This window comes from Halichoerus grypus, chromosome 1, assembly GCF_964656455.1.
Source record: "Halichoerus grypus chromosome 1, mHalGry1.hap1.1, whole genome shotgun sequence".
Taxonomy (NCBI): domain Eukaryota; kingdom Metazoa; phylum Chordata; class Mammalia; order Carnivora; family Phocidae; genus Halichoerus; species Halichoerus grypus.
Window position 1 is genome coordinate 149,829,312 of NC_135712.1, and position 25,650 is coordinate 149,854,961.

The following is a 25,650-nucleotide window of genomic DNA, read 5'->3' on the forward strand; positions in this document are numbered from 1 at the left end:
CCTGACGAGGTCACTGCATTTGAGAAGCCCCTTCTCCACTGTCTCAGACAACCTGAGACTTTAGACTGGCCCTCCACTGTGAGGCACAGGGACAAGGAAGGATGTTCTGGGCCCTTTTTGTTTTCACAATGTTTGGGATATACTGAATATTCTGGAAAGCAAATGACATTTGTCTTTCTTTATTCCTCCATCTCTGCCTATTGAGCCAAAGGAAATTATAGGACATCCGAGTATTTTTTGAATGCTTGTGACATGGTAGGTTTTGGGTGTGTGTTGAGTGTACAAAATGAGAAGAGTTTTCTAAGCATCGGTTTTCCTATCTGTAAGGTGAGGAAAATAATAGTATCTAGCTAATCAATATTTTTGAGGATTAGGTGAGGTAATACTTCTACAGCACATTTAGATAAGCCCAGAACAGATGGTGGCTGGTATTGTTGTTAAGATATAATTACTGCCCTCAAGATGCTGGTACTTTTTTTTTTCTTCTAAATAGTTAAGAGATTTTATTCTAGTAAGATGCTGGTACTTTTTTCTTTCTTCTTAAGATTTTATTTATTTATTTGAGAGACAGAGAAAGTGAGAGTATGAGCTAGGTGAGGGGCAGAGGGAGAAGCAGACTCTCTGCTCAGCATGGAGCCAGATGTGGGGCTTGATCCTGGGACTCCAGAATCATGACCTGAGCCGAAGGCAGATGCTTAACTGAGCCACCCAGGTGCTCTGATGCTGGTACCCTTAAAGGGGAAAGACATAGAAGCTGGTAATTTACACCAAGGCTCTTCGCTGAATGAGAAGAAACATGCTGGTGGGGGGGAGGGGACAAACAAGTGTGGAATTGACCGCCCCCCCCAAATCCCAACATATATGCTTCATTGAGACTCAGCTACCTCAATGATATTTATCTAATTCCATACTATACATAGCAAATACTTAATAAACTATATTTATTTTGCATAGTTGCTGTGTGGATTGGATGAGAATGCGTATGTGGAAGGCTTTCGCCCTGACTGATATACATTAAGGGCTCGAAAGTTCTAATTTCTTCCTGAAAGTGTAATTTTTTTTCACTTGGAAATGAGAAGATTAGTGATTATTGCCTTTCAAATGGGTGTTCCCTTAGGATTTTGGCAGGGATGGTTGGTTCACGAGATCATCTTTGGCCTCTCAAGCGGCTTCAGTGTGATTCAGAGCTTTGAAAAAGCTTTTCTCTCTTTACATCTGCCCCTCCCTCTTGCCCTCCACCCCAGGTAGTGACGGGAAAGGTGCGGCAAGGGCTGGGGGCTGGAGCTCCAGCCGCTGATTGCAACGGAGGTGTTGGAATAGTGGAGGAGGCCCGCCAACTAGTCTGGAGAGGGACAGCAGGGTCACTGAATGAAGCAGGCATGGCCAGCTGCATCTGCACACAAGTGAGAAGGTTCGGAGAGACTTCACCAGTTACAGGCAGGATGAGAATCCACTACTAACACCACTAAATCAAGCTGCCTCTTACACCACCCAAGCCCTATGAAACTCATCAGAACTGCCCATTTGACTCTGCCAAGTATTTTTCAGATATCTTTAGTATTTCTTACCCTTTTCTATTCATTAGGAACAACAACAACAAAAAATCAACCAAACAAACAACAACAACAAAACCCAAAGGACCAACCAACCAAAACCAAACAAAGGAACAAAAACCAAATCCGTCTTAGGGCAACCAGAGTCACTCAGCCAGAAGAGATGTCCTGGAAAAACCACGTCAGGGGAACATAAAAAGGAGCCAAACTGCTCCATTAACTTCAGATCGATTGCTTAATTTTTCGCTAGACCCGCTTCTCAATTTCCATAGTCCTGGTCCAGAGCCTTTTACAGTCTGAGCACACGGGTAGGTAACGAGGAACTCCTGAATCCGCAGTTTGATTTTGTCTTAATCCTGGCATCCGTGAGACTGTCTGCGCTTCCCCAAGTCCGGGGAGTGGCTCAGAGAAAAAGCATTCAGCTAAAGGGCCATTTGGATGGGATTTGGTAAATGTTCCTGAACTGTCCCGGATCATGCTCTCCAGAACCTAATTGGAAGAGGCATCTGAGCGAAAGGATTGCTGCTGAGCACATTAGTGGCATTCAGGAGGGTCTGGACTTCCTGACATAGTGCAGCCTCAGAACATAATATGCATCAGAGACTTTCCTCAAATAGCCTTAATTGCATTTTGATGTCCTGGTGACTGTGAAGATTATTTTTAAATCAAATTGGTGCATTAGAATTACATTTGGTTTTAATTAAGTTGATGCATTTGCCAAGCGGTAATGCACTTAGAGAATGGAAACGAGACACCGAGGCAGTCTTATTCTGTCTTACTATGTCTCAAGGGCTCTCCTTTTCTTATTTTATGAAGGATTTATAAAGCCTCACAGAGTGAAGGACACAGCCACACAAGTGGCTGGCCGAAACCTTGATGCGGACCGGAGTACCGAACGTGACCAAGCATCAGGAAACCTGCCTTATGGCCCTGGGTCTGTCACTGGCCCATTGTGTATCTTCAGATGTCACAGCTGTTCTGAAGTCTGGCAGATACTCAGAAGCCAGGGGAACACTTAGCCATTCAGATCTCCAAGTGGGATCTGACCGTGTAGGCCTGGGGGGAGCCCAGGAATCTCTATTTTAATAATATTCTCCAGGAGGTTCTTAGGGCTGGTGACAAGTGGTTTAACAATCCCAGCCATAGTTTTATCCTCTATCAAATACGAACTTCTTGGGTGACCTCACAGATTTGTGAAAAGAACTCAAGGAGATGTCAGGAAAAATTGGGAAAATTGTGAAAGACTTTGAAACAGGTACAAATATTACAGATCTGGGTGTTTAGCTCATCTTTCCTACCATCTCCCTCTTTCATTGTCTTTGAGCTATTTTACATATTTTCTACAACTTGTAGAAAACTGGTGATGATGCAAATGACTCTCGTCCCTAGAAATGCAAGTGAACTGTGTCTGGTGGGATGTAACCAGTTGTTGCCCTTGAGGACTGACCAGTTTGGCACGCATTTGTAAATTCATGTCAGCGCTCCTGATTGCCTACGTATGTGTGATGTTTGAATTCTCCTTTGTACCAGATGGGACATTATGCTAGTTCTCTCATTAATTAATGAGTCAAATAAAAATTTTGACATGTGTTCATTGTATATTTGTATAGACTCATGATTTCACCTCAATTTAAAAAAAAATTATTAGTGAACTAGAGTGACTTTTCATGAACACATTCTATAGATCACAAGCTTCCTGATCTTAAAAACAAGACTTAACAATCCTAATAAACTCCTAAGAAGGGATATGAATGGCCAACACGGGATAAATTAATACATTGTCTCAATCTGCTGATTAGAAGGAATTGTATACACAAACAGTGAATCATGGAACACTACATCAAAAACTAATGATCTAATGTATGGTGATTAACATAACAATAAAAAAATTAAAAAAAAAAGAAGGAATTGTCAACCTCATTAGAGAGCACATCCACATAGTCAATGCAAGATGAAAAGTGTGGGGTAAGAAAAAGACCAGTGGACTGGAAGTATGCCTCCCTGGGTTCCAGCCTGAGCCTCTACTTTCCACCTGACAGTTCTTGGCCCTGGTTCTCCCACCTGGCCCCCCAAAAGGTAAAGAACTATAAACTGTCTCATTGGAATATGAACTAAAACAGCTAGGTGTCCATTCACTTAGTTCTACTGAAGTTGAAGTTAGTCTTTCCAGAATGAGGACCGGAAAGCATGTAGTTATGAAAACATGCTCCCACCCAGGCAGTGAATTTGCACCACCTCCTTGTAATGGGGTTGATATTTGCCCCCCATCTCCTACCTCTTAAAGTCATTCTCATGTTCTGCCATTGAACCCATTCTTCCTTATCCTTTCCTTACTGGAAAGGGAGAATGACTGCCCACTAACCAAGCTGCACAGGCATCTGGGTCCCCTCTTGCTGGGAGACTTGGCTTTGTTGTGATGCTACCTCCTTGCAAAGCCTTTCCTGGCCTCCCACGGCTGCTTTGATGTCTCCTTGAGGTGCTGTGGCGACATCCTGAATTACCTCCCCACCCAAAAGACCTCACACTGAAGCGTGCTTTCTTGTCTACTCTTCTGCGCCCCCCCACCCCCTTAGCCCGAGGACCACTTGAGCTCTTCGTGGGCAGGGCCTGCGAACTGTTCACTAAGTCGATGCTCATTCACCATGTGGTGAGTGGTGAAGAGATTCAAATCCTGAGAACAGCCACATAAGGGTTAAAATCAGTTTTAACTAGATTTCAAGTGGTGCTTTGAAAAAAAACAGAAAGAGATGAATTCAGGCCATCCCATCTCCAGAGGTTCTCGTGAATATTAGCTAATGAGACGAATGGTTGCCTGGTTTCATTCAGACTCAACCACGGAAAAATCCGAGACTCGCTGATTCCAAGAAAGAGGCTGGCGATTCAAGAATCTAAATACTTATTTGGGATTACAAAAGAAAATACAGTTTTCTTTTAAGCCCACCCTCCCCTGCCCCATTTAGATGTTCGGGCACACACTGAAGTGGAAATTAATTTGTATCTTAGAATTTAATAATATTGGAAAAGCAGTTGCCTCTTTCCCTCTCCTGGCTCCTAAGCATTTTTCTTTTTTCCTTTTTCTTTCCCCCTTATGAAACATGGCCATTATCATATAAATTTGTTTGGGGAGAACTAATAAAAATGAAAATGACTTAGATGTGGGAAGCCAAAATGGATTCTTTGGAATAGGCATTATATGGTCACTAGAATATGCATTTGAACCCATCAGTCTTTTATTTACTCCCCATCCTTTATTTCAGAGTCCCTAAGATGTTTTAGGGGTTTGTGTTTACTTGGGAGTTATTTACATCTGCTGCTTATTTCCATGATATACCGGTATGGCGAAGCCATAAAAATTATTCTTATTGATTTTTATTTTTACTTTCTAAAAAGATTTTTATTTGAGAGAGAGATAGAGAGCGAGAGAGCGAGTGCATGCACACACAGGTTTGTGTGGGGGTTGGGAGGGGCAGAGGGAGAGGGACGAGCACCCTGTGCTGAGTGTAGAGCCTACATGGGTTCCATCCTATGGCCCTGAAATCATGACCTGAGTTGAAACCAAGAGTTGTCCATGCATGGAGGACATTAGGAGAAGAAAGGGAAAAATGAATGGGGAGAAATCAGAGGGGGAGACGAACCATGAGAGACTATGGACTCTGAGAAACAAACTCAGGGTTTTAGAGGGGAGGGGGGTAGGGGGATGGGTTAGTCTGGTGATGGGTATTAAGGAGGGCACGTACTGCATGGAGCGCTGGGTGTTATATGCAAACAATGAATCATGGAACACTACATCAAAAACAAATGACGTACTGTATGGTGACTAACATAACATAATAAAATTAAAAAAAATATATTTAAAAAAAAAAAAAGAAACCAAGAGTCGGATGCTCAACCCACTGAGCCACCCAGATGCCACTATTCTTAATGATTTTTAAAAGGCATGTTGGTGTGAATAATAAGCAAGGGCTCTAAGACTGTTTTTGCAGACTTCTGAGCCCAAGATCAGCGAGGATAATGAGACTGGTTACATTGTAAATGTGGAAGGCAAAAAGCTAAGCATGTGCTACCAAGCTCTTGCTAACTATGTGTGTGTGTAAGTGCGTGTGCGTGAATGAATGTGTATTTGAGTGTGCACGGGTGTATGAACGTGTGTGTGTGTGTGTGTGTGTGTGTGTGTATCTGTGGGCATGTGGGAGTGTTTGTGCATATGTAAGTGTCTCACCCACTAGGCTAGGAGGGTGATTGGGCACACGGCCTATGTGCACTCACGAGGCAGCGTATATGACAACAGTGTCAGTGCGGATTATAATGGGGTTCTCTAGTTTGTGTTCCAAGTAGCATTTTACAAAGCTTGGCTCATATATTAAGCTGGCCATCCATAAAGTGTAATTTACAAAGCTCTTAAAAAATTTGATAATAAGGGTTATTGGTGGAAACTGTTTAAGACCCGAATTTCAGAAGTTTATCTACTATACAAGCTCATTACACTCAGACAGAGGAATGGGGTGCTCTTTATTGTTATCAGACCTTAAATGGTCAGTGACAGTTCAGGGATCCTGTGCATAGTGGCACCATGTCTTTCATGTCAGTGGTAAAATGTCATACCTATAAGTCAGCAACTGCAAAATAGACTCAGAAGATGAGGGACGGGGTCTCACAGTCTCCTTTTGGCTGGACAAATTAGATGAAGTCCCACTGGATATGCTCAAAGGCCAGAGAGAGTCTTTGGCTGTGTTTTTTCAACTATTATATCCTTAGGGTAGTATTGATGAGATCCAGAGGACTTGGAAATAAGACATATGGTGAAAAGATGCAAATTAAGAAGTTATCTAAAATACACTGGTCACCTCGCTTTGTACTGGGCACGAAATCCCACCTTTTATATACATTATCTGGTTTAATACTTAGTATCCCTAAGGAAGGAGCAAACTGAGCCCCCCAAGAAATTACATCGTTGGCTCAAATAGATGCAGCTGGGAAGGGTCAGCACTGGAAGGCAGATCCAGGTCTCTGTGACTCCCCAGTAGTGCTCTTTTCTGCCCTGCTGCCTTGTTCTGTCCTGCTCTCTGCCCATGCTGGACAGATAGAGCATTATCCATGAGAGCTCCAGCAATTCGGGGAGGTAATGGATGACTTTATGAAGGACATTTATTTTGCACTGAAAGCCTCTGCCTTTAGACAGCATTTGGAGACCAATGATGGGACCATGGCACTTCTAAGAGGAGGACTCACTGCCCTAAGACTGAGGGGGCAGCGCCCTCGTGGCTCCTTTCTGAGGCCTACTCCTCCATTCCTAAACCGTGAGTGCTCAGTAAGGGCTTACCGGGGCTTCTTCAAAATTGTCTGAAACCCTTTGATCTACTTTTCTATCATTTCTTCTTGACAAATAATATTCATCGTAGGTTCAAGGCCCATCTCCTCCAGGAAAGAGGTCCTGGCTAAGCCCTCTGAGCTTGGTTTGCTTCCCCTTTTATCATTTCCATTATATTATCACGTACTTGATGTGCCCGCTGATTGTGCATGGCAGGCCCAGCATTAGTTGATTTCATCTCCACGATACTCATGCATTCCTTCATCACGTATTCATTAAGCGTCTACTATGTTTCAAGAACTGTCTTATGCTACAGGGATATATAGCTGCAATGACAGGTTTGTTCGCATGGAGTTTATAAGGGAGATAGAGGTTCACCAGATAATTCCAGAAATATATAAATACAAGTTGAGGTGACTGCTTTAAAGGAAAGAAATATGGTGTCGTGAAAGGAGATAACAGAGGAATTGCACCCAGATTGGGGGTATCAGGAAAGGGTGTACAGAGGAAGTGAACTCTGAGTTGAGATCTGTGGAGGTCAGTAGAAAGGTCTGGATTGTTAGCTGTTGGCAGAAAAGCTTTCCCTGTTCCTGAGCAGATACATAATGGATGCTTGGTGAAGCAATGATTCAGCCGCTCTGAGTTACAGCTATTGGCTCTGCCAGTTGGGTCTTCTTTGCCCTCAAGCTTACACTCCAAACATTCCCTGTGCTCTCACTGCATGTGTCCTCTGCCCTGAGGACAATACCGCGTGCTCCCCTGGGTGAGAACGTAGGTGGATAAGAATGATATTTTGTTAAAAGGAATTTTTTTCTACCTTACGGTATGAGGATAAAAGGATAATTCACAAAGTGCCAGTTCATTCAAGGAATTATACCAAATCCCCAAAGCATTGTATTACACATTCTAAATCAGGTGCCTGGCTTTTTAAATTGGGAACACACAATCTCTTGGCAAAAAAAAAAAAAAAAAAAAAAAGAAGAAGAAAAAAAGGAAAAAGTATGATTTATCATTCCAATCTTGCAGTCTATGTAACACAGGCATTTCACTCCTGGGAATGAATAGTCTTGTTTGCCTCAGAGCAGACTGTAAACGTCTGATTCGTGACCAGACAACTTGACCTTTAATGACCTGCAACTGTCTAAAGTAAGCACAAAAATTTATGACCACCACCAGGCAGCTAGACATCATTCCTCAGTACCCTAATAACATCCTGTATTTCTCTGGAATTGTTCCTTTCATATGCTGACTTCAGAATAACTTTCTGGTATAAAATGGTGGGACTGACACACTGGGAAGTTGTTCCAGTTTAAATTCTAGCTATCCAAATGACGGTCTCAGGAAGGACATGACAAACCGTATTCACTGCAATGTGAACAGATATCACCCTTGTCTTCCTCAGCGGAGAGCTGATTGTGGACAGTCAGCTGAAGGCAAGGCAGCCCCCAGCAATGACTCCCAGGCAGGCTCCAACCCCTCGGGCCGGTTCTAGCTCTGATAGAACAGAGCTTCCCTCGGTAAATGCCGTCACCTCCTCCTGCAGTGATGCCAGACTGTTTGGGTCTGTTTATAGCTCCAGCCAGTGAGTTCAGCATGGCAATTCTTACTCAGTGATGGAGAAAACTCAGATTATAAGAGCCTACTTGTCTGAACAAATCCCAGACGCTAGGACTCAGGCCCTAAACTCTGCTCTGGAAAGGCCCAAGAATCACTTGGAAGAAGATGGCAAATGAATACTGAAACCAAGCTGACCTTGGGTACAAGCCAGACTCTGTCAGGATACACACATCGGCTATCAAGTCTTGCTGGATGAGGGGCAGCCACGCTGCTGGGCTTGACCTCATGGCACATGGAACCTGGGAAAGGGGGGCTAGTTGGAGACATTTTGGTAGCTCTTTCCTTTTATGGGGCTTTGGGTAAAGTGAAAGAGGAGAGGCAGATATCACTGAAGTGGGAAACCACATTCAGGCAAGCGGGAGAGGGACCATGCCTGGGAAATGGCACAGTCTGAGGAGGAGAAGCCCAAAGAGCTTCAGGGTTGAGAGAAAACACCTTCCAGAAGCCATGTGAAGGCAGTGATTGGCAACTGGTAACTTGGCCTCCATGATATTCAGACAAGTGGAGTCTACCTCAAAATGGAGGCTATATCCCTAATGCTCTGGCCTTTCAATAGTTTTCAGTGCTACTTTAGCTGTCTGTTCTTTTCAGAAGAGGAAAGAACCTATCTCTGAGGGAACATGTGACTAGAAAAGCAGCCCCTTCTTTCCTGCTCCAGGGCTAAAAAACACCAAACCCTTATGTTTTGCGGTCATGCATGGAGGAAAGGAATAAAGCATTTTCTCTGAGATAGGCCAGTGAACACCACATTATAAAAATTGTAATAACTATCAGTTACTGAGTGTTTATGATGACGAGGAACTGTGCTATATGCTTAATGAACATTACTCATTTCATCCTCAAAAATACCTCATGTCATTGTTATTATTTTATAAGTAAGGAAATCAGAGCAATGAAATGTTTACACATTGCTTAAGGTCACACAACAAGTAGCATGTGAACTCAGTGCTGACTCCAGCTTCACTATCCCTGAAACAGGAACAACCTAAACTGTGTTCGGATTGCTCAAGGGTCCCAAAGCTCACCTTATCCTCCCCTGTGTTTCAGGTACCATGAAGTGGGATGGATCCTGAAACAAAAGCACAGCTCAGGGCGGGCAGCAGTGGGGAGCTGCCAGGATAAACGAACGGTTTTAGTTTGATCCTTTAATCCATGTCAATTTGGCCATTAAAGACAATTGATTTTGATTCCCTGTTAGACCCCACAGGATGCCAAGTGCATTCGACGCTCAAGCTTCACGCAAACACTCATTGGCGGTTCTGCTGCTGATGCACTAAGTGTGCTCCTTAAAGTGGGTCCCTGATCAGCAGCATCAGAACCTCCTGCTGACCACTTAGAAATGCAAATTCTCAAGCTTAACCCCCCAGACCTGCAGAATCAGAAACTGCAGGGATAGGGCCCAGTAATCTGCCTGCTCACGAGCTCACGAGCCCGGCAGGTCACTGGATGCTCACTCACGTGTGAGAATCACTGCTCCATAGCATTAGGAGGTAGCACTAATTGAATTCTTTTTTTCACATGGAAAACACTGGCTTTAAATTGTCTTTCTTTCTTTTTTCTTAAAAAAAATTTTTTTTACCTCATTTCCAAATCTTCATTCTCCTGTGGTACAAATTTGTACAAGGCAACATAGGTGTTCATCTGTAATGGTTCTTTGGAGAGAGATCCCTGGAAGAGAAAATAAAAGACCAATGAGAGAATGAAGGAGGAAAACAGAAAATGAATTAAGTGAATGCAATATAATTCTAGGGTACGGATCATGAGTGTTAAAATACCTAACTATTATTCGAGGCTTTGTTTCAACCGTAGGTTTATTTTCAATTTCTTAGCTAAGTTTGATTTCATTAGAAACCACAACCAATTATGTAGAAATCTGTCAGAAATAACTACGAATTCTTCAAATAAATTTTTTCTTTGCTACTGTTGTTCACGAAAGGTGACAGGCTTAGCCCCAAGAATGGGAATATTCGCGCTATAGAAATAGGGACATATGAATAGTAAACAACTTCCACTTCCTAAAATTGACTTTTTATCAGTTAGCCTAAAATTTGGTATCTAGCCTATCAAAGGGACTCCGGTATAGTGAGGGGCAATTAGTTCAAGCATGTTGTGAAAAAAGCATAGTTTTTGACATCAGACCGATTTAGTTTCTATCAAAGAAGCACCATCTCCTGACCATGAAATCTTGCAATAACGGTAATAAAAGCTACCATTTTTGATAGCCTACTGTGTGTGCCAGGCATTATGTTACACGCATTAGCACACTTGAACCTCACAACAGCCCCCCATTGTTGTTCTCAATTTATAGGTTATCCAAGAGTCTTATAAGTGTTATATAAATATTACCCATTATTATTATCCAAATATATGTCAATGCTATATAAATGTTTTCACTTTGTAATATATAATAAACACAAATTATATAATATACAAAATGTATATTACTATTTTATAATACACAATATAACATAAGCAATATATACACATATCACTATTTAACACGTTATATATGTGTATGTAAAATTATATATACAACATATAATTGTATAATATATTTAAATACATAAAAATATGATAAACATATACTATGTAAGACATAAAGAAAAGTTGTGAACAACTTTGACTCACTCTGTTATCCAAAGCTCAAGTACCTTATGTTATATACTTCTGTCCCAGTCTATCTTGTTCTAATTATATAGATAGGTATTTATAATTATATATCATATATAAATGAGCATAAAATGTAATAAATATATACTTACATACTATAAAATATGGTCATAATAGATTACGTAATTATGTAATTTACACACCTTACGTTATATATCAATTTGTATATAACATATACAATGGTAACAAAAAGAATACAACACAGTACTTATCCTTCTTACCTTCGATGCCCTGTGATAGTTCTGTTCAGCGACATCTATCGGTTTTATGCTATCTGTGCTATGGCACGTCATGCTACATTATTCTTTTCTGTTCTGTTCTACACTCTATTCTGTTCTAGGACCTACTAACTTGATTTCACAACCCACTTAGGTAGTGACCTGCAGTGTGATCTAAGGACCCTGCCTGGTCTGTCTTCTGCGACATCTGCGAAAATTAACAGAGGGAATTCTCACTAAAATGGAGTCAGGAGGTTGGGCAGGGGAGCTCTTACGCCCCATTACTCGTAGTCGTCAGTTTAGACCTTGCTCCGGACACTACGTTAGCTACGACTTTACTATCCCAGCAGGAGGAGGGAAGGAAAACGGCTCAGCCAATGAAAGACAGACTCAGCTCAGCCAATGAAAATCCACTATATTTAGCGCGCCTAGTTTCCTCCAATGGACTTTTTGTTTATAACAGTCTCCCCAATTATTCCCCTCTTCTCTATAAAACAGCTTTTCCCTTCTTTGCTTGGTGGGATTGCCTATGGTTTTGCCTTAGCTTACTTGTCCTGCATTGACATTTTCTGCTGTTTCTGAATAAACCTATATTTTGCCGGTAAAACAATTTTTTAAGGTTAACACAGCGATAAATACCTGGTGGTTTATGTTCTTTGCTTGGTGTCTGAAATCGTCAGTGCCATTTTCTGGATAAGTAAAAACTGAAGGAGACAAGAAAAAGCAGGTGCTTTATGAATCCAGTCACCATGTTTTGGAATCATGCCTGGAAGATGTGGCTTTATGTGTTCCCTGTTCCCTAGCTTCTACTTTCCTCCTCACTGCCTTTTCCTCATCTTAGTGACACAGCTTTCACGTCATCTTCCACGTGAGGCTTCCCCTGCGCCCCCAGGTGGCATTCCGCACCACCTCCTCTGCATGCCCACACCCGTGTCCATGCCTCCAGCGAGCATGCATCCTCCTGAATACTTGGCAGTTGTGTTCACAACTTGGCCTTATTTGGCAGCGCATTTCATTCATCTTTGAAACAATGTTATTCATCTGTTGAATGTATCAAATCATTTGTTAATGGAACAGTGAGTGAGGGATGGCCTAATTGTATTTGAATGACCTTTTCTAAATACCAGATTCTTTTATCTATTTTCAATATCTTGATTCCAGTTTCTTGATATCTATATTCTATTTTGCACATTAAAGCTTTAGTTTTTTTTTTTTTTTTTTTAAGATTTATTTATTTGAGAGGGGGGTGGAAAGGGCAGAGGAAGAGGGAAAGAGAATCTCAAGCAGACTCCCCACTGAGTGCTGAGTGCAGAGCCCCATGTGGGGCTTGATCTCACCACCCTGATATCATGACCTATGTCCAAATGGAATGGACTGAGTCACCCAGACTGAGTCACCCAGACGCCCCTAAAGCTTTAGTTTTAAACTGCAAAATATTTCCTGGATCACTTATTGTCAATGCATTGGGACTATTATTCACAATAAAAAACAAGTAGTGGTTTCTCATTTAGTTTGTTTTGAAATATGTAATTCTTTTCCTTTTGCATTGAAGCAGCCACTCTGTGGTCTTTAATAAAGAACAAAGCTTCCCCAAATGGGCAGGAGTTTTCACTGTCCACATGCACAGCTGGCGGAGATCTCTGATGGGTATTGGGGGGCTCTGCCTTAGCTAGTTCGGTCAGCCACATTCACCCCAGTGACCAACGTGACAGCCTTATTCTCACCGCATGTATCTGCCTCAAACAAAAATGTGGCAAGTGTTTCCAAGTGTGTACAATAGAGTTTTGGTGTCTAACCTACCAGCTAGATGACTTGACATTTAAAAAGAACACATTGCTGCTTTCTTCTTCCCTTTGGTCTCCTTTCAGATTATAAGGAAATACCAGTAAAGGAGGAGACACACACCACAGAAAACTCTATAACCTATTTTAGTTACTGCATTGACATCTCCACTGTCCTTAAAATGAACTCAATAACTGTGATGCAGAAAACATGCTTCAGAACAAGAGCCTCTGTAAACGTACTGATGCTCAGTAAACATCTATTCTCCACAGTTTATAGTTCCAGAGCCTGTGCATGAAATTCCATGATTCCTTGGAAGCCTAGGCATAAATATGCAGTCATTGGAGGAACTCTGGTTTGTAGGTAAGTGGAAAATGATCCTATGGGCCTTGTCTGCCTCAATATCTGGCTACTCACCTTACTAATTTGAACTGAGTGGAGGCCAATGATACTCTTCTTTGGGATTATGTGATTCCCTAAGAGCTTGGTGTAAATATTTGATCCCATAAGTATATAAAACTGGATACTTCTAAAAGAATATTGAATATCTGCAGGAAAAACGTAGAGTATGTTCCTAGAAAATTCTTGATTGGACTTAAAAAGGGAGACTTCATAGGCTACATATCAGTTTGAACTGATTTTACAATTTTGCAATTTCACATTTTAAGCTTTTTATTGAATATCCATTAACCATCTGGTTCAAAATATGTACCAGTTTTGTGAACTATGCCGAAAATTATTTGAAGTGACTCCAAATGTATTTTTAACTATATGACTGAAAGCAGACCACTGCAAAAAAAAAAAAAAAAAAAAAGATTTAAAAACCCATTCCTATGGGCTATTTCTAAGACTTTGATTTGAGGGAAAAAGAATAAAGAAAGGTAACTATTTTACTACAAATATATACTTTTTCTGCTTGGTGCTTTAAATTTGTTTTATTAAAAATTATTAGGTTGCTGATTTCACCCAGGACAAGTACTCAGAGAATATATCCATTATGCAGACATATTTTCTAATGTTACGGAAGCAAATGAATCTTTAGTTTCTGCCACATCCCCAAAGGACTTTCTTCTTTTCCTTTTTCATATTCTTTTTCACTTTGTAGTCCTGTGAAGACCATGTCCACCACTTCGTTTTCTAATGAGATGGTTATCTGGTTTTTCTTCTTTAAGCTGGTAATGTACAAGTTATGTTACTTGCTTATCTAATACAAACACATATGTGCATCCCTGGAATAAATCTAACTTGGTTAATTATGCATTACTTTTAAAAAATAATTATCGGGGGCACCTGGGTGGCTCAGTAGGTTAGGTGTCTGCCTTTGGCTCAGGTCATGATCCCAGAGTTCCAGGATCGAGCCCCGCGTTGGGCTCCCCCCTCAGCGTGGCATCTGCTTCTCCCTGTGCCCCTCCCCCAGCTCATGCTCTCTCTCTCTCTCTCTCTCTCTCTCTCAAATAAATAAAATCTTTAAAAAAATTATTGGATTCAGTTTACTAAGATTCTGTTTCAGATTTCTGCATCCATATTCAGGATGGAGACTAGCCAGTGATTTTCCTTTCTCAAGCTGCCTTCAATTGGTTTTGAGGTCACAGACTAGCCTGATAAACTAAGTTAAAGAATATAGCAGCCGTTCTTCCCTGCAACTTTTTCATTTTCCTGAAAGAGCTTACATAATCTGGAAATTTTCCATTCCTTAAATATTTGGTTGAGTTTACTTTTAAAGTTGTCTGGGCCTGGTATTTTCGCTGTGCAAAATTTAAAATATTGACTCATTTTCTATTATGACTAGAAGCAAATTTAAGTTCTCAGATCTTCTATTTCTTCCTGAGTCAGATTTTGGTCATTGATCTTTTTCTTGATATGCGTCCATTCAAAAAGGTTTTAAAATTTATTGGCATGAAATTGGTCATGGGATTCTTTTATTTTCCTTTCAATCTCTGTCATAGTCATCCCTTTTCATTATTGCCTTTTGCTTCATCTCTTTTATTCTTAAAAACATTGTTAGTGATTGTAGGGATGCCCAGGTGGCTCAGTTGCTTAAGCAACCCGACTCTTGAATTCAGCCCAGGTCATGATCTCAGGGTCATGAGACTGAGCCCCTTGTTGGGTTCTGTGCTGGCTGTGGAGTCTGCTTAAGATTCTCTCTCTCTCCCGGGGTGCCTGGGTGGCTCAGTCATTAAGCGTCTGCTTTCGGTTCAGGTCATGATCCCGGGGTCCTGGGATCAAACCTGCATCAGGCTCCCTGTTCAGGGGGAAGCTTGCTTCTCCCACTCTCACTCCCCCTGCTTGTGTTCCCTCTCTTGCTGTGTTTCTCTCTGTCAAATAAATAAATAAAATCTTAAAAAAAAACTTAAAAAAAAAGATTCTCTCTCTTCTAGCTCGTGCTCTCTCTCAAAAAAAAAAATTCTTAGTGATTTTGAGTTTTCTTTATTTCTTTTTTTTAAAGATTATTTATGAGAGAGAGAGAACACTAATGTGAGTGGGGGAGGGCAGAGGGTGAGGGAATCTTCAAGCAGACTCTGCACTGAGTGTGGAGCCTGACGTGGGGCTTGATCTCAGGACTCTGAGATCATGACCTTTTTATTGCCTTCCTACTGCTTTTTGGGGGCTTATTCTATTTCTCTTTTTTGACTTCTCAAATATGATGCTTAGGTTATTACTTTTCGGGCTTTTTATTTTTTAATAGAATACTTTTATTTATTTTTTAAAAATTTTATTTGTTTATTTGAGAGAGAGTGAGCACATGAGCAGGGGAAGGGGCAGAGGGAGAGGGAGAAGCAGACTCCTGGCTCCGTGGGAAGCCTGATGCGGGGCTTGATCCCAGGACCCCAAGATCATGACCTGAGCCAAAGTCAGATGCTCAACTGACTGAGCCACCCAGGTGCCCATAGAATACTTTTAAAGCAAAATATTCTAGTCTCAATTTAGCTACATCCCACAAATTTTGATCTGTAGTGTTTTCATTATGACTTAAGTATATTCCAATTTTCATTATAAATTCTTTTTTGACACATGAGCTTTTTGAATGTATGTTTTAATTTTCGAAATGATGGGTTCTCCTATATCTTTTGGTGATTGGTTTCTATCTTATTTGCATTATAGTTAGAAAGGTGTGTTCTCTATAATATTAATGCTGTGGAAATTTATGAAGCTTTCTTTATGGTCTAGCAGGTGATCAATTTTTATAATTGTTCCGTGTCCTTAAAAAGAATGTGAATTCTCCATTTGTTAGATGGAGTGCCCTTTTTAAGTCAATTAGACTAGGATTGTCAAATGTGTCCTCAGATTCTCTAAATACTGAATCTTTTTATGCATCTGCTTTGCCAATGACTTGAGAGGCATGTTAAAACCTCTCACTGTGAAGGGGAATGTCAATTTCCCTAATGCTTCTATCAATTGCTCCTTGAGTTCCTGTCACTTTGGGGCTATATAAGTAGACACGAGTTTAGAATTTATATCTTCTGATGAAGTGGACATGATCATATAATGATGCTTTTTTTCCCCCTAGTAATGCTTTTCTGATTTTAATGTCCATTTTTTTCAGACATTAATACAGCTATACAATCTATCTTTTGCCTTTTAAAATATATGTATTTTTTTACTTTTAAACTTTTTATATCCTCATGTTTTAGACTGTTATAAGTAGTCATTTAAACAATCCAGTGTGTAAAGCTCTTTTATCTAGGGCTTAGTTAATTTACATTAATTTTGATTACTGATAAATTCGGATTCTCTTCTAGCATTTTATTTTGTATTTTCTATTTGTCTCCAATTTTCTATGCTTTTTCTTCTACTTCTGTGCCCTCTCCCCTTTCTTCTTTTTAGGTTATATGGCTAAAGCTATTTTTTTAATCTTCTAGTGGTTAGTCTAAAAATTTTATGAGGTATATTTAACTTAACAAAATCTAAAGTGAAAGAATATCTTTAATTTCCTTCTAGTTAATATGAAAATCTTTGAATGCCCATTTCTTACTTAAATACCCAGTATTTCAGTTAGTAAAACGTTTTATTAACAACTTTTTGCTAACATCGTTATGTTTTTATGTAGCCAATGTTCACTTGGTTCTTTCTTCATGCTTCATTTCTTGCTCCTCAGTCCTTCCTCTGAGGTCACATTTTCTTCTCTGAACTACATCATTTTGAAATTTCTTGAGTGGATCTTTCTTCACTGCTCTGTAGACACAGTGTTGGTCTGAATATATATTTTTGAAAGTTTTGCTTTTGCTCCATTTACAGTTCTATCTTAAGAGTTACTTTTCTTTTGGATTACTGAAGATACTGTTCTACTGTTACTTGGTTCTATTGTCACTTACAAGAAAGAGTTGTCTGTCTAGTTTTCATTCCTCTGCAGGTAATCTGTCTTTCAGTCTGCATTTAACATTTGTAATTCTGCAGTTTTGCTAAGATGGGTCTAGGTATAAATTTCTGAATTTGAGGAATGGTGTCTTTAATAAATTTTGAAACATATTAGCTACTATCTTCTTGAATATTGTCTCTCTCCCATTCTCTCATTATGTACCTTTTAAGTGTCAATTAGATGCATGTTGGACTTTCCTGCTCATCTTCTGTGTCTCTTTCAAGTCATGAATTCTATTGGTTTGTCTCCCTGGCTCTACAGTAAGAAATTTCTTTGCCTGTGTATTCCATGCCACGAATTCTCTCTTCAGCTATATCTAATATGCTATTAAATCCAACAAGCAAATTTCTTCTTCTTTTTTTAATTTCTAAAAGTTCTGTTTGGTTTTCTTAAAATTTGCCTGTTCAACTTGGATAGTGTCTTACTCTTTTGTTGTGTGTTCTAGTCCATTTTTTATATTTTTAAATAGATATAACTATATAGTTAGATATTTCTTTTTTTAAGATTTTATTTATTTCTTTGACAGAGAGAGAGAGAGAGCACAAGCAGAGGGAACAGCAGGCAGAAGGAGAGGGAGAAGGAAACTCCCTGCTGAGCAGGGAGCCTGATGTGGGACTCAGTCCCAGGACACTGGGATCATGACCTGAGCCGAAGGCAGATGCTTAATTGACTGAGCCACCCAGGCATCCCTAGTAAGATATTTCTTTATTTGATAATTCCAACATATATAATCTCTGAAGTCTGATCATAAAAAAGGTGGTTTTGGCTAACTCTTACACATGGTAGCTCATTTTCTCATGTATTTGGTGTATTTCAATTTTTAGCTCATGTCTTTTGGAAGTTCATTTGTGGAAACTTCTGAGGTCTGGGTTTAAATTCTCTTCCTCCAGAGGCCATTTGTATTACTTCTGCCAAATGTCTGGTGCATTTATCCAACTGGGCTACTTTAAAGAAATTCAACTAAAATTTTAAATTATTTTACTTTGTCCACAGAGGTAGTATGAATTCAGGCCCTAAACCAAATTAAGAGTTTCTTCCCTCCTTTGTTTTCTCTTTTTCTTCCTTCCTGCTCTTATTCCATTTCTTTCTTTTCTTCCCCACTTGAGCTAAGGCCAATATAGCATTTTTCTTTACTAAATTCCTCTGCAGGGCATTCTTTTTTCCTAGTGCTACTAAGGGTGCCTTTTGGGGTATCAGCATTTTCCCAAAGGGCCTCTCATCGAACCTATTACTCTGCCTGCTCGCCAGGTCTTGTTCCCTATTGACCATATAAGGAGCTTATTCTTCCCCAATCTGAGGCCCCAGGGATGTGCAGAATAAACAATAGCCTTCACCTGCTTATGTCTCTGGATTCATGCTTTATTGTCATTTCTAGACTCTAAGGAATTGCCTTATGTTGCTGCCAGCTCAGGCACGCATTAACTGGAACTTTCTTTTTAATTCTTTTTCCCAGCAATTTTAGGTGTGCTAAAGTAGAAAAAAATTTCTCTAAACATCCAGCCCTCCACATAGCTGGAAAGAGAGTCCTCTATGCTTTTAAAAAGACCTTTACCTGCTCTAGATATGAGACATCTAGATACTAGGGTATCTGTCAAAGAAGGCATTAAAATATTTGCTTCCTTTTCTGGGTGACAAATCAAAATGTGAGATATAAAATCAGTGTATGTTAAAGGCAAGGATAAATTTTCCAAATCCGAGCTTGCTTTTTTCCTTTCTGGGCAAAATTTCTTTGCTTCAGTGAAAAGTAAGGTATCATTGGGCTTTGTAATATCCTCCAGTGGATGTGATTAACCCCGTTCTTTTTGAAGAATATTTCTAGGTATTTGTCTTACTTATGTTCTCTTCCCTCTGCTTCTCTTCCAGGAAATTTATAATCACATAGAAGTCACACTGAAATGCAATTATTGAAGGCAGCCAATAATGTCATTATTTGGCATTTTGAGCTGAAATAGGCAGCCTAGATTTTACTTCTCCCTTTGCTCATCACATTGCTTCAAGTGGAGTTTCTGGCCAAAGGTGAAGAGAGCAACCCTCCCCTCTGATGCATCCACAAATAGTGTTGAAAACAACAACCAGAAACAGTCAGACCTGCCCAACATCTTTCATGAGAGAGAAAACAGAGACTGCATGCTTGGTAAAAAAGAAAGGAGTATGAACTGTAACCTCTTCCAAGGTGCCTTTGGAAATCCTCCTCAAGGATTTTGACATGACACTTGGCTGGCAGAAACAACACCTGTATGCACTGTGTAATTTTTAGAACATAAATGAAACGTGTCATGCAGAACAGCTTGTGACCGGGAGCCAAGTGCTGCTTCTGAAAAGCCAGCACCCTCCATGCCATGACTGTGGGGAGACCAGTGGGAGCCTGGACACACAAGCAGGGTGTTTTCTCTGCGTTGTTTCCCAAACTGCATGGACAGGGGATTAAATCCAATCACAAGAACATGTTTTGAAGCAAACTGCTGCATAATTAATCCCTCCAGCTTCCAAGGGTGCATTGTAAAGAAAGCGATTGCTGATCAAAGGAATAGCTAATAGATCCCCAAAGCTTTACAGAGGTTTATTGCTTGCTAAGTTCTTTCAACAGATTTCTTTGAATGAGGCTCTAAAAATGCCTCTTAACATAAAAGAAATGGCAAACATTCAACTTTGTGTCTTTGAGTGTATTACATCTTGCCTCAGTTTCCTTATCCACACAGTATGTGTTTGTGTGTGTATGTATGGGTGTTGTGTGTATTGGAGGGGAGGGAGTTGGACTAGATGACTTCTCATCCTGCTTCTTGAACTTTAATAAGATTAATATTCAAATTATCATTCTGCAGCTCTGGAAAGGCCTGAGGTTCTGCATTTCTATCAGCCTCTCTAGTGATGTCCAGGATGCTGGTCCATGGGCCACACTTGAGAGTGGAGAGGCTCTAGGTTGCACCTTTGACACTTGATGACCTCATGATGAGTTTATTACAAGCAAACATGCTTCACTTTGATGATTCTCAAATATAACTCCTTCACATAAAAACTTATCGAAGACCACTTTCTGAGTAAAGAAATCTCCAGGGCAAACAGAGACCTTAACTACTTAGGAAGAGGTGAGCAAGAGCACCAATACCGCTGGCTGGGATGCCTGAGGCAGAGAGGTAAGCAGTGGGCACATACCGGGAATGATTGAAGAGTAGAAAGTAAGATTTACTGACAGATTGGCTACAAGATGTGAGAAGAAGGGGGGAGTCAAGTCTGATGCCAAAAGTTCTGACCTGGAGTAAGATTGACTAGCAGAACGGAGTTCCTATTTACTGAGCAGGGACAAACGGGGAAGCGCCGGTTGGGGTGGGTGGGTAGGTGAGTGAATCAAGAGTCCAGTTTGGGTGTGTTAACGTCACGATGCCTGCTCCGCATTCAGATCGCCGTGTCCAGTGGGCGATAGGCATCTGGAGGCAGCAGAGGGGCCTGAAGTTTCAGATTCATCAATGTATGTATAGTATTTACATTCATTATTTCATTTAATGATCACAGCACCTTATGGATTCGGTACTATCATTATCTTCATTTCAGAGATGAGGAGATTGACGCAGAGAGACCAGGTCATTGTTTTGACGCCATGTGACCACTGAGTGAAGTCCAGTGGTCAGCCTCCAGAGCAAGGAGGGGCTGAGGACCAAATATGTCCATGCAGTTAGTGATGAGCAATTTGGTGAGACGTGTCAGGGAAGGATGCAGGCAGAAGTCAGACTCAGAGGACAGAGCAGCTGACCAGACTTGAAGTGTTAACATGAAGATCTGGCTTCATACCTGTGTCTGGTGAGTTCGTGCTCAGATGCTGAAGAATTCTGGCCAAATTCAGTTGCCGTATCTGCGGTGTTAGACAGACTTGGGCTGGGTGGCCCTGTAGGATTACTGCCCCGCTGTGAGGTTCCCCTGGTGGCCGGCACTCTAATTTGTCTCTCTAATGACACTGCTAAGTGCTCAGTGAATGTTTACATTGATCTGAAAGTGCAGTTTTCTCTATGTGATGCCAAAGAATCCTTAGCCTAGCAGTGCACTCTAGCAGATGTGAGTGGGCTTGGCAAGGGGGCCATGGTGAACATTGATGCTTATTTAGGAAGGAGAATCACAGAAGATTCTCATGTGGGAATCACAGAGACACCATCCTAACTAGAGAAGAGACATAAATGAACTCCTAGAGCTAAGGAAATGGAAGAGATACCTCATAAGACAGTTGCTGAGAAGGCAGCTTTGGGGTACTGAATGCAGACCTTCTGCTTCCAGTCTGGAAAGGGCAGAGGCGACTAGCCAAGTGAAAAATCTACCCAAGGCTGCACATCCCCATGCTTCCCATGCAGGGATAACTTCCACCAGGAGAACGCATTCAGCCCAGGTTAACAACGCAAATCAGAACCCGCAACTTGGCTAGGTTATGAGAGACCTGAGGAGAGCCTGGTGACTCATGTACTTTTGCCGGTCATAGTAAATACTTCATAAATACCTTTTGCATAAATGAGTGGAGATTAAGTAGTTGTTGACATCAGAGAGGCTCGGCAAGATTCCTCCATAAGGGGCTGGTTGTTTCTTTAAACTCTGGTTTAAGAGGTTGTTCTTTCTTAACGTTAGCAAGCAACAGTATGTAGTTAGCATTCAATAAAAATTCTAGAAATGATTGTTAACAAGGGCCTAAGCCATGAAAAAATGAAATAACATTTATATAGAATATTTGGCTAGATCATACAGATCAGTTTTTGAGTCTTAGTTATCTGTGCTGGGGAAGAGCCACGTGTGAGGCCGGTACTCACCTGGTGACCTCACCACCCACCTGGTCTGGGGTACTTCAGCTGTAGCAAGGGAGTGGCTTCTTTCCAGAATGGTTTGCTAATCTAATGTAGGTCAGTGGGGGAAATGATGTATTAACAAAAAGGTCCAGAAGTGACTCCTAGACCCCAATGAAGCTAAGTCCACAAGGGATGAGAACTCAGGGAAAGTTGCAGTCAAATCACGGAGATCCACTAGGAATTATGCCCAGTTTCCCTCCAGAATACTGAACACCTGCTCAGACTGAATTCCAGAGCTAGCAGAGAAAGAAGAGAACTGGAAGTCAAGTTTCCCTGGCCACGGCCCAGGATGAGCAGTGCCCTTCACATCCCTGCTGGGGGTATGACTTTCCCCCGCCCCCGCTCGCTCACTCACCACTGTTGCTGCGTTTCCGTGGGTCATACCCACCTCCTGGCCCGTCAGGTTCTTCAGGAACCTCCACGAGATCTGAAGTCTTAGAGAAAAGAGGGAACAACACGGAATGAGCAAAATCCTTTCAGTGGGCCAACTGAGCAGAGAAATTCGACATCCGTAGAGGAATCAAGGTAGAATTTGCCTGACACTGTCTGAGGAATCCAATCACTGATCTCTGGTCTGTCTGGCTAACTTCAGAGAGGCTGTGTGTTCCCTCGTGGGTGCTGTAGCTCCCTTCCGGTGTGTCTGTAGGTTTGGGGGGCAGGGGGCACATGATAGGCACTCAGTGAGTGTTGAATGAATGTCTAGATGCACAGGTCATAGTCAGGCTTCTTCCCAGGAAGACGCAATAGGGAGAAATCAGAATTCCTGCCCATACCCTGTCATGTCAAATTCTCACTAACACTAGAGCTCTTTTATAGGTGAATTTTAAATACAGACAGTCCCCACGATGGTTCGACTTATGATTTTTTGACCTTACCGTACGCATTCAGTAGAAACTGTACACTGAATTTTGAATTTGGATCTTTTCCCGGGCTGGAGTTATGTGGGACGATCCTCTTTGGGGATGCCGAGCAGTGCCCAGGGCTCCGGGTCAGCCACCCGATCATGAGGGCGGACAAACAGCAAACAGTACACTGACAACCCTTCTGCACCCACACAGCCATTGTTTGTCACTTTCAGCACAGTTTCAATCAATTACATGAGAGAATCAACACTTTATTATCAAATAGGCTTTTTGCTAGATGACTGTGCCCAAGTGTAGGTGAATGCAGTTGTTCTGAGCATGTTTAAGTTAGGCCAGGCTAAGCTATGATGTTCGGGAGGTTAGCTGTAGTGAATGCGTTTTGGACATAGGATATTTTCAACTTATGATGAGTTTATCAGGATGTAACCCCATTATAAGTTGAGGAAGATTTGTATTAATTATAGGGAACAATTGAGAGATGCATTACCTAGGTATGAGTTAAATGCTGTTTCCCTTGCTGCAAAATTATTTATGTAATACTTACTCTGCCTTTTCTTTTCTTTTAATATGAGAAGCCATAGCCATTCTTCCGCTTTGGTTACAGAAATAACAACATCACTCTAAATGGCTAATGGTTACTGATCATTTATCATGTGCTGTTTTATGTACAATTGATGTATCCATTTATTTTTCACAGTAATCCTGTGACAGACCTACTTTTCAGATAGGAATGTGGAGCCCAGGGAGGAATCAGTAACCCTTCTTGAGGTCCCACAGCTACTAAGTGCCAGAGCTGGAGTATGAACCCCTAGTGTTGTCTCCAGAGCTCATGCACTTGTGCTGGAGAGGCTCAAATGGGCTGTTGAGAGTCTTCAGGGCCATCACATTGGGAGCGTGAAACAGGCCTGGGTGGGAATATTTACACCATGGAAATTGGCAAATGCTGCAGATCAGGGTCTGGCCCCAGCTGGTGGTTAAACATTTATCAGCAGTCCACTGATTGCCTCTATCAAAGGACCAGATGCCCCGGCTTTCATCTGCGTGGCTCCCACCTCTTTGGAAGAGGAATTTAGGGGGCCTCAGAAGAGGGTCGCATTTTGAAAACAATTTGTTTACAACTTATTTCAGGGGAGCAAGTTTGCCTTCCCAGCCCTCTTAGTCAGCCCTAGAGCACTTTAGCACCACCCTCTAGAGGCTGATTTTTGTTATAATCTGGCTTTAAGCTTTTCCCCAGCCATTCTTACGTTCATGACACATCAGAAAGAAGAAAAAAAAATGTCACAGGATCTCTAAGTCACTTATACCCTGCTCCTTTGAAGCTCACTATTTCTGAATAAAAGTTGCTATTATTAGGACCCTGGGATCATGACTTGAGCCGAAGGCAGACACTTAACCGACTGAGCCACCCAGGTGCCCCTGTGGGAGAGTTTTTAACTACAAATTAAATTCTTTAACAAATATAGGGCTATCCAAGTTATCTGTTTCTTCTTGAGTGATTTTTGATAGTTGGTGATTTTTGGGTAATTTGTCTGTTTTATCTAAAATGTAGAATTTATATTTTTTGGGGAAAAGATGGCGGAGGAGTAGGGAACTCTATTCCAACTGGTCCTCGGAATTGAGCTGGGTATCTACCAGACCACTCTGAACACCCACGAAATCAGCCTGAGATGTAAGAAGACAGATCTGGATCTCTACAAACATAATCTCACAGGCGGTTGGTTTTGAGGTATGAAGCAGGGAGCTGTGATTCCGTGGGCAGATACTGGAGGATAAACGGCAGTGGGAGGGAGCCTAGCCGTGGGGATCCAACACTGCCAGTGAGCGATAGCCTCCAGTGCTGGGGACCAGGCACAGACTCGCAGACCGGTAGCGGCGGGGAAAGGACTTTAGGGCAGTGGGGCTGCATGTGGAAACTGGGGGTGGCTGGTGGTTTTAGAAGCACAAAGGGCAGAGATGAGCCCCGACCTGGAGGCGAGGACTGGGAGCGCAGCTGAGGGGCACACAACCCAGGATGCCGCAGTTCATAGCAGCACAGACAGAAATGGAGATAGTGTGGCCTGGAGAGCTCACTGAAGAACAGACTGTGATCTCTCTGCTCTGAGGCAGAGGGTTGGAAACGGTCTCTTCTGCTCTGACTCTCAGAAGAGATGTGGAAAGCCGCCAGAGAACAAAAGCCCCCCAAAACTGGTTTCCACTGAGCCCATCCCCCACCACAGGGGGCAGGGCAACTCTGCCCAAACAGGGTTGCCTGAGTAACAGCACAGCAGGCCCCTACCCCAGAAGACAGCCTGGGAAAACAAGAGGCCAGCAACCCTAAGGTCCCTAGAAAATGGGTGCATCTTGCTTGGGTTGTGGTCAATAATTTGGACTCCATACATTCCCTCAACCACCCCTCAACAGAATGACTAGGAGTCGTCATTCTTATTTCCAAAATAGGAAAGACTCAGAGATTATGACTTATG

The 25,650-nt window shown here is 41.6% G+C and overlaps 1 protein-coding gene across 2 annotated transcripts in view; it reads right to left on the reverse strand.

Moving 5' to 3' along the window:
• Window positions 1-25,650, reverse strand: part of STAC (SH3 and cysteine rich domain) — a 153,208-nt gene that overhangs the window by 19,959 nt on the left and 107,599 nt on the right. For both annotated transcript variants that reach the window (XM_036091329.2, XM_036091328.2), the window contains exons 6-8: window positions 22,681-22,759; window positions 12,006-12,070; window positions 10,058-10,146 (exon numbers count right to left, since the gene is read on the reverse strand). In XM_036091329.2, the coding sequence (XP_035947222.1) occupies window positions 10,058-10,146; window positions 12,006-12,070; window positions 22,681-22,759 (233 nt within the window). The remainder of the gene's footprint in view (window positions 1-10,057; window positions 10,147-12,005; window positions 12,071-22,680; window positions 22,760-25,650) is intronic.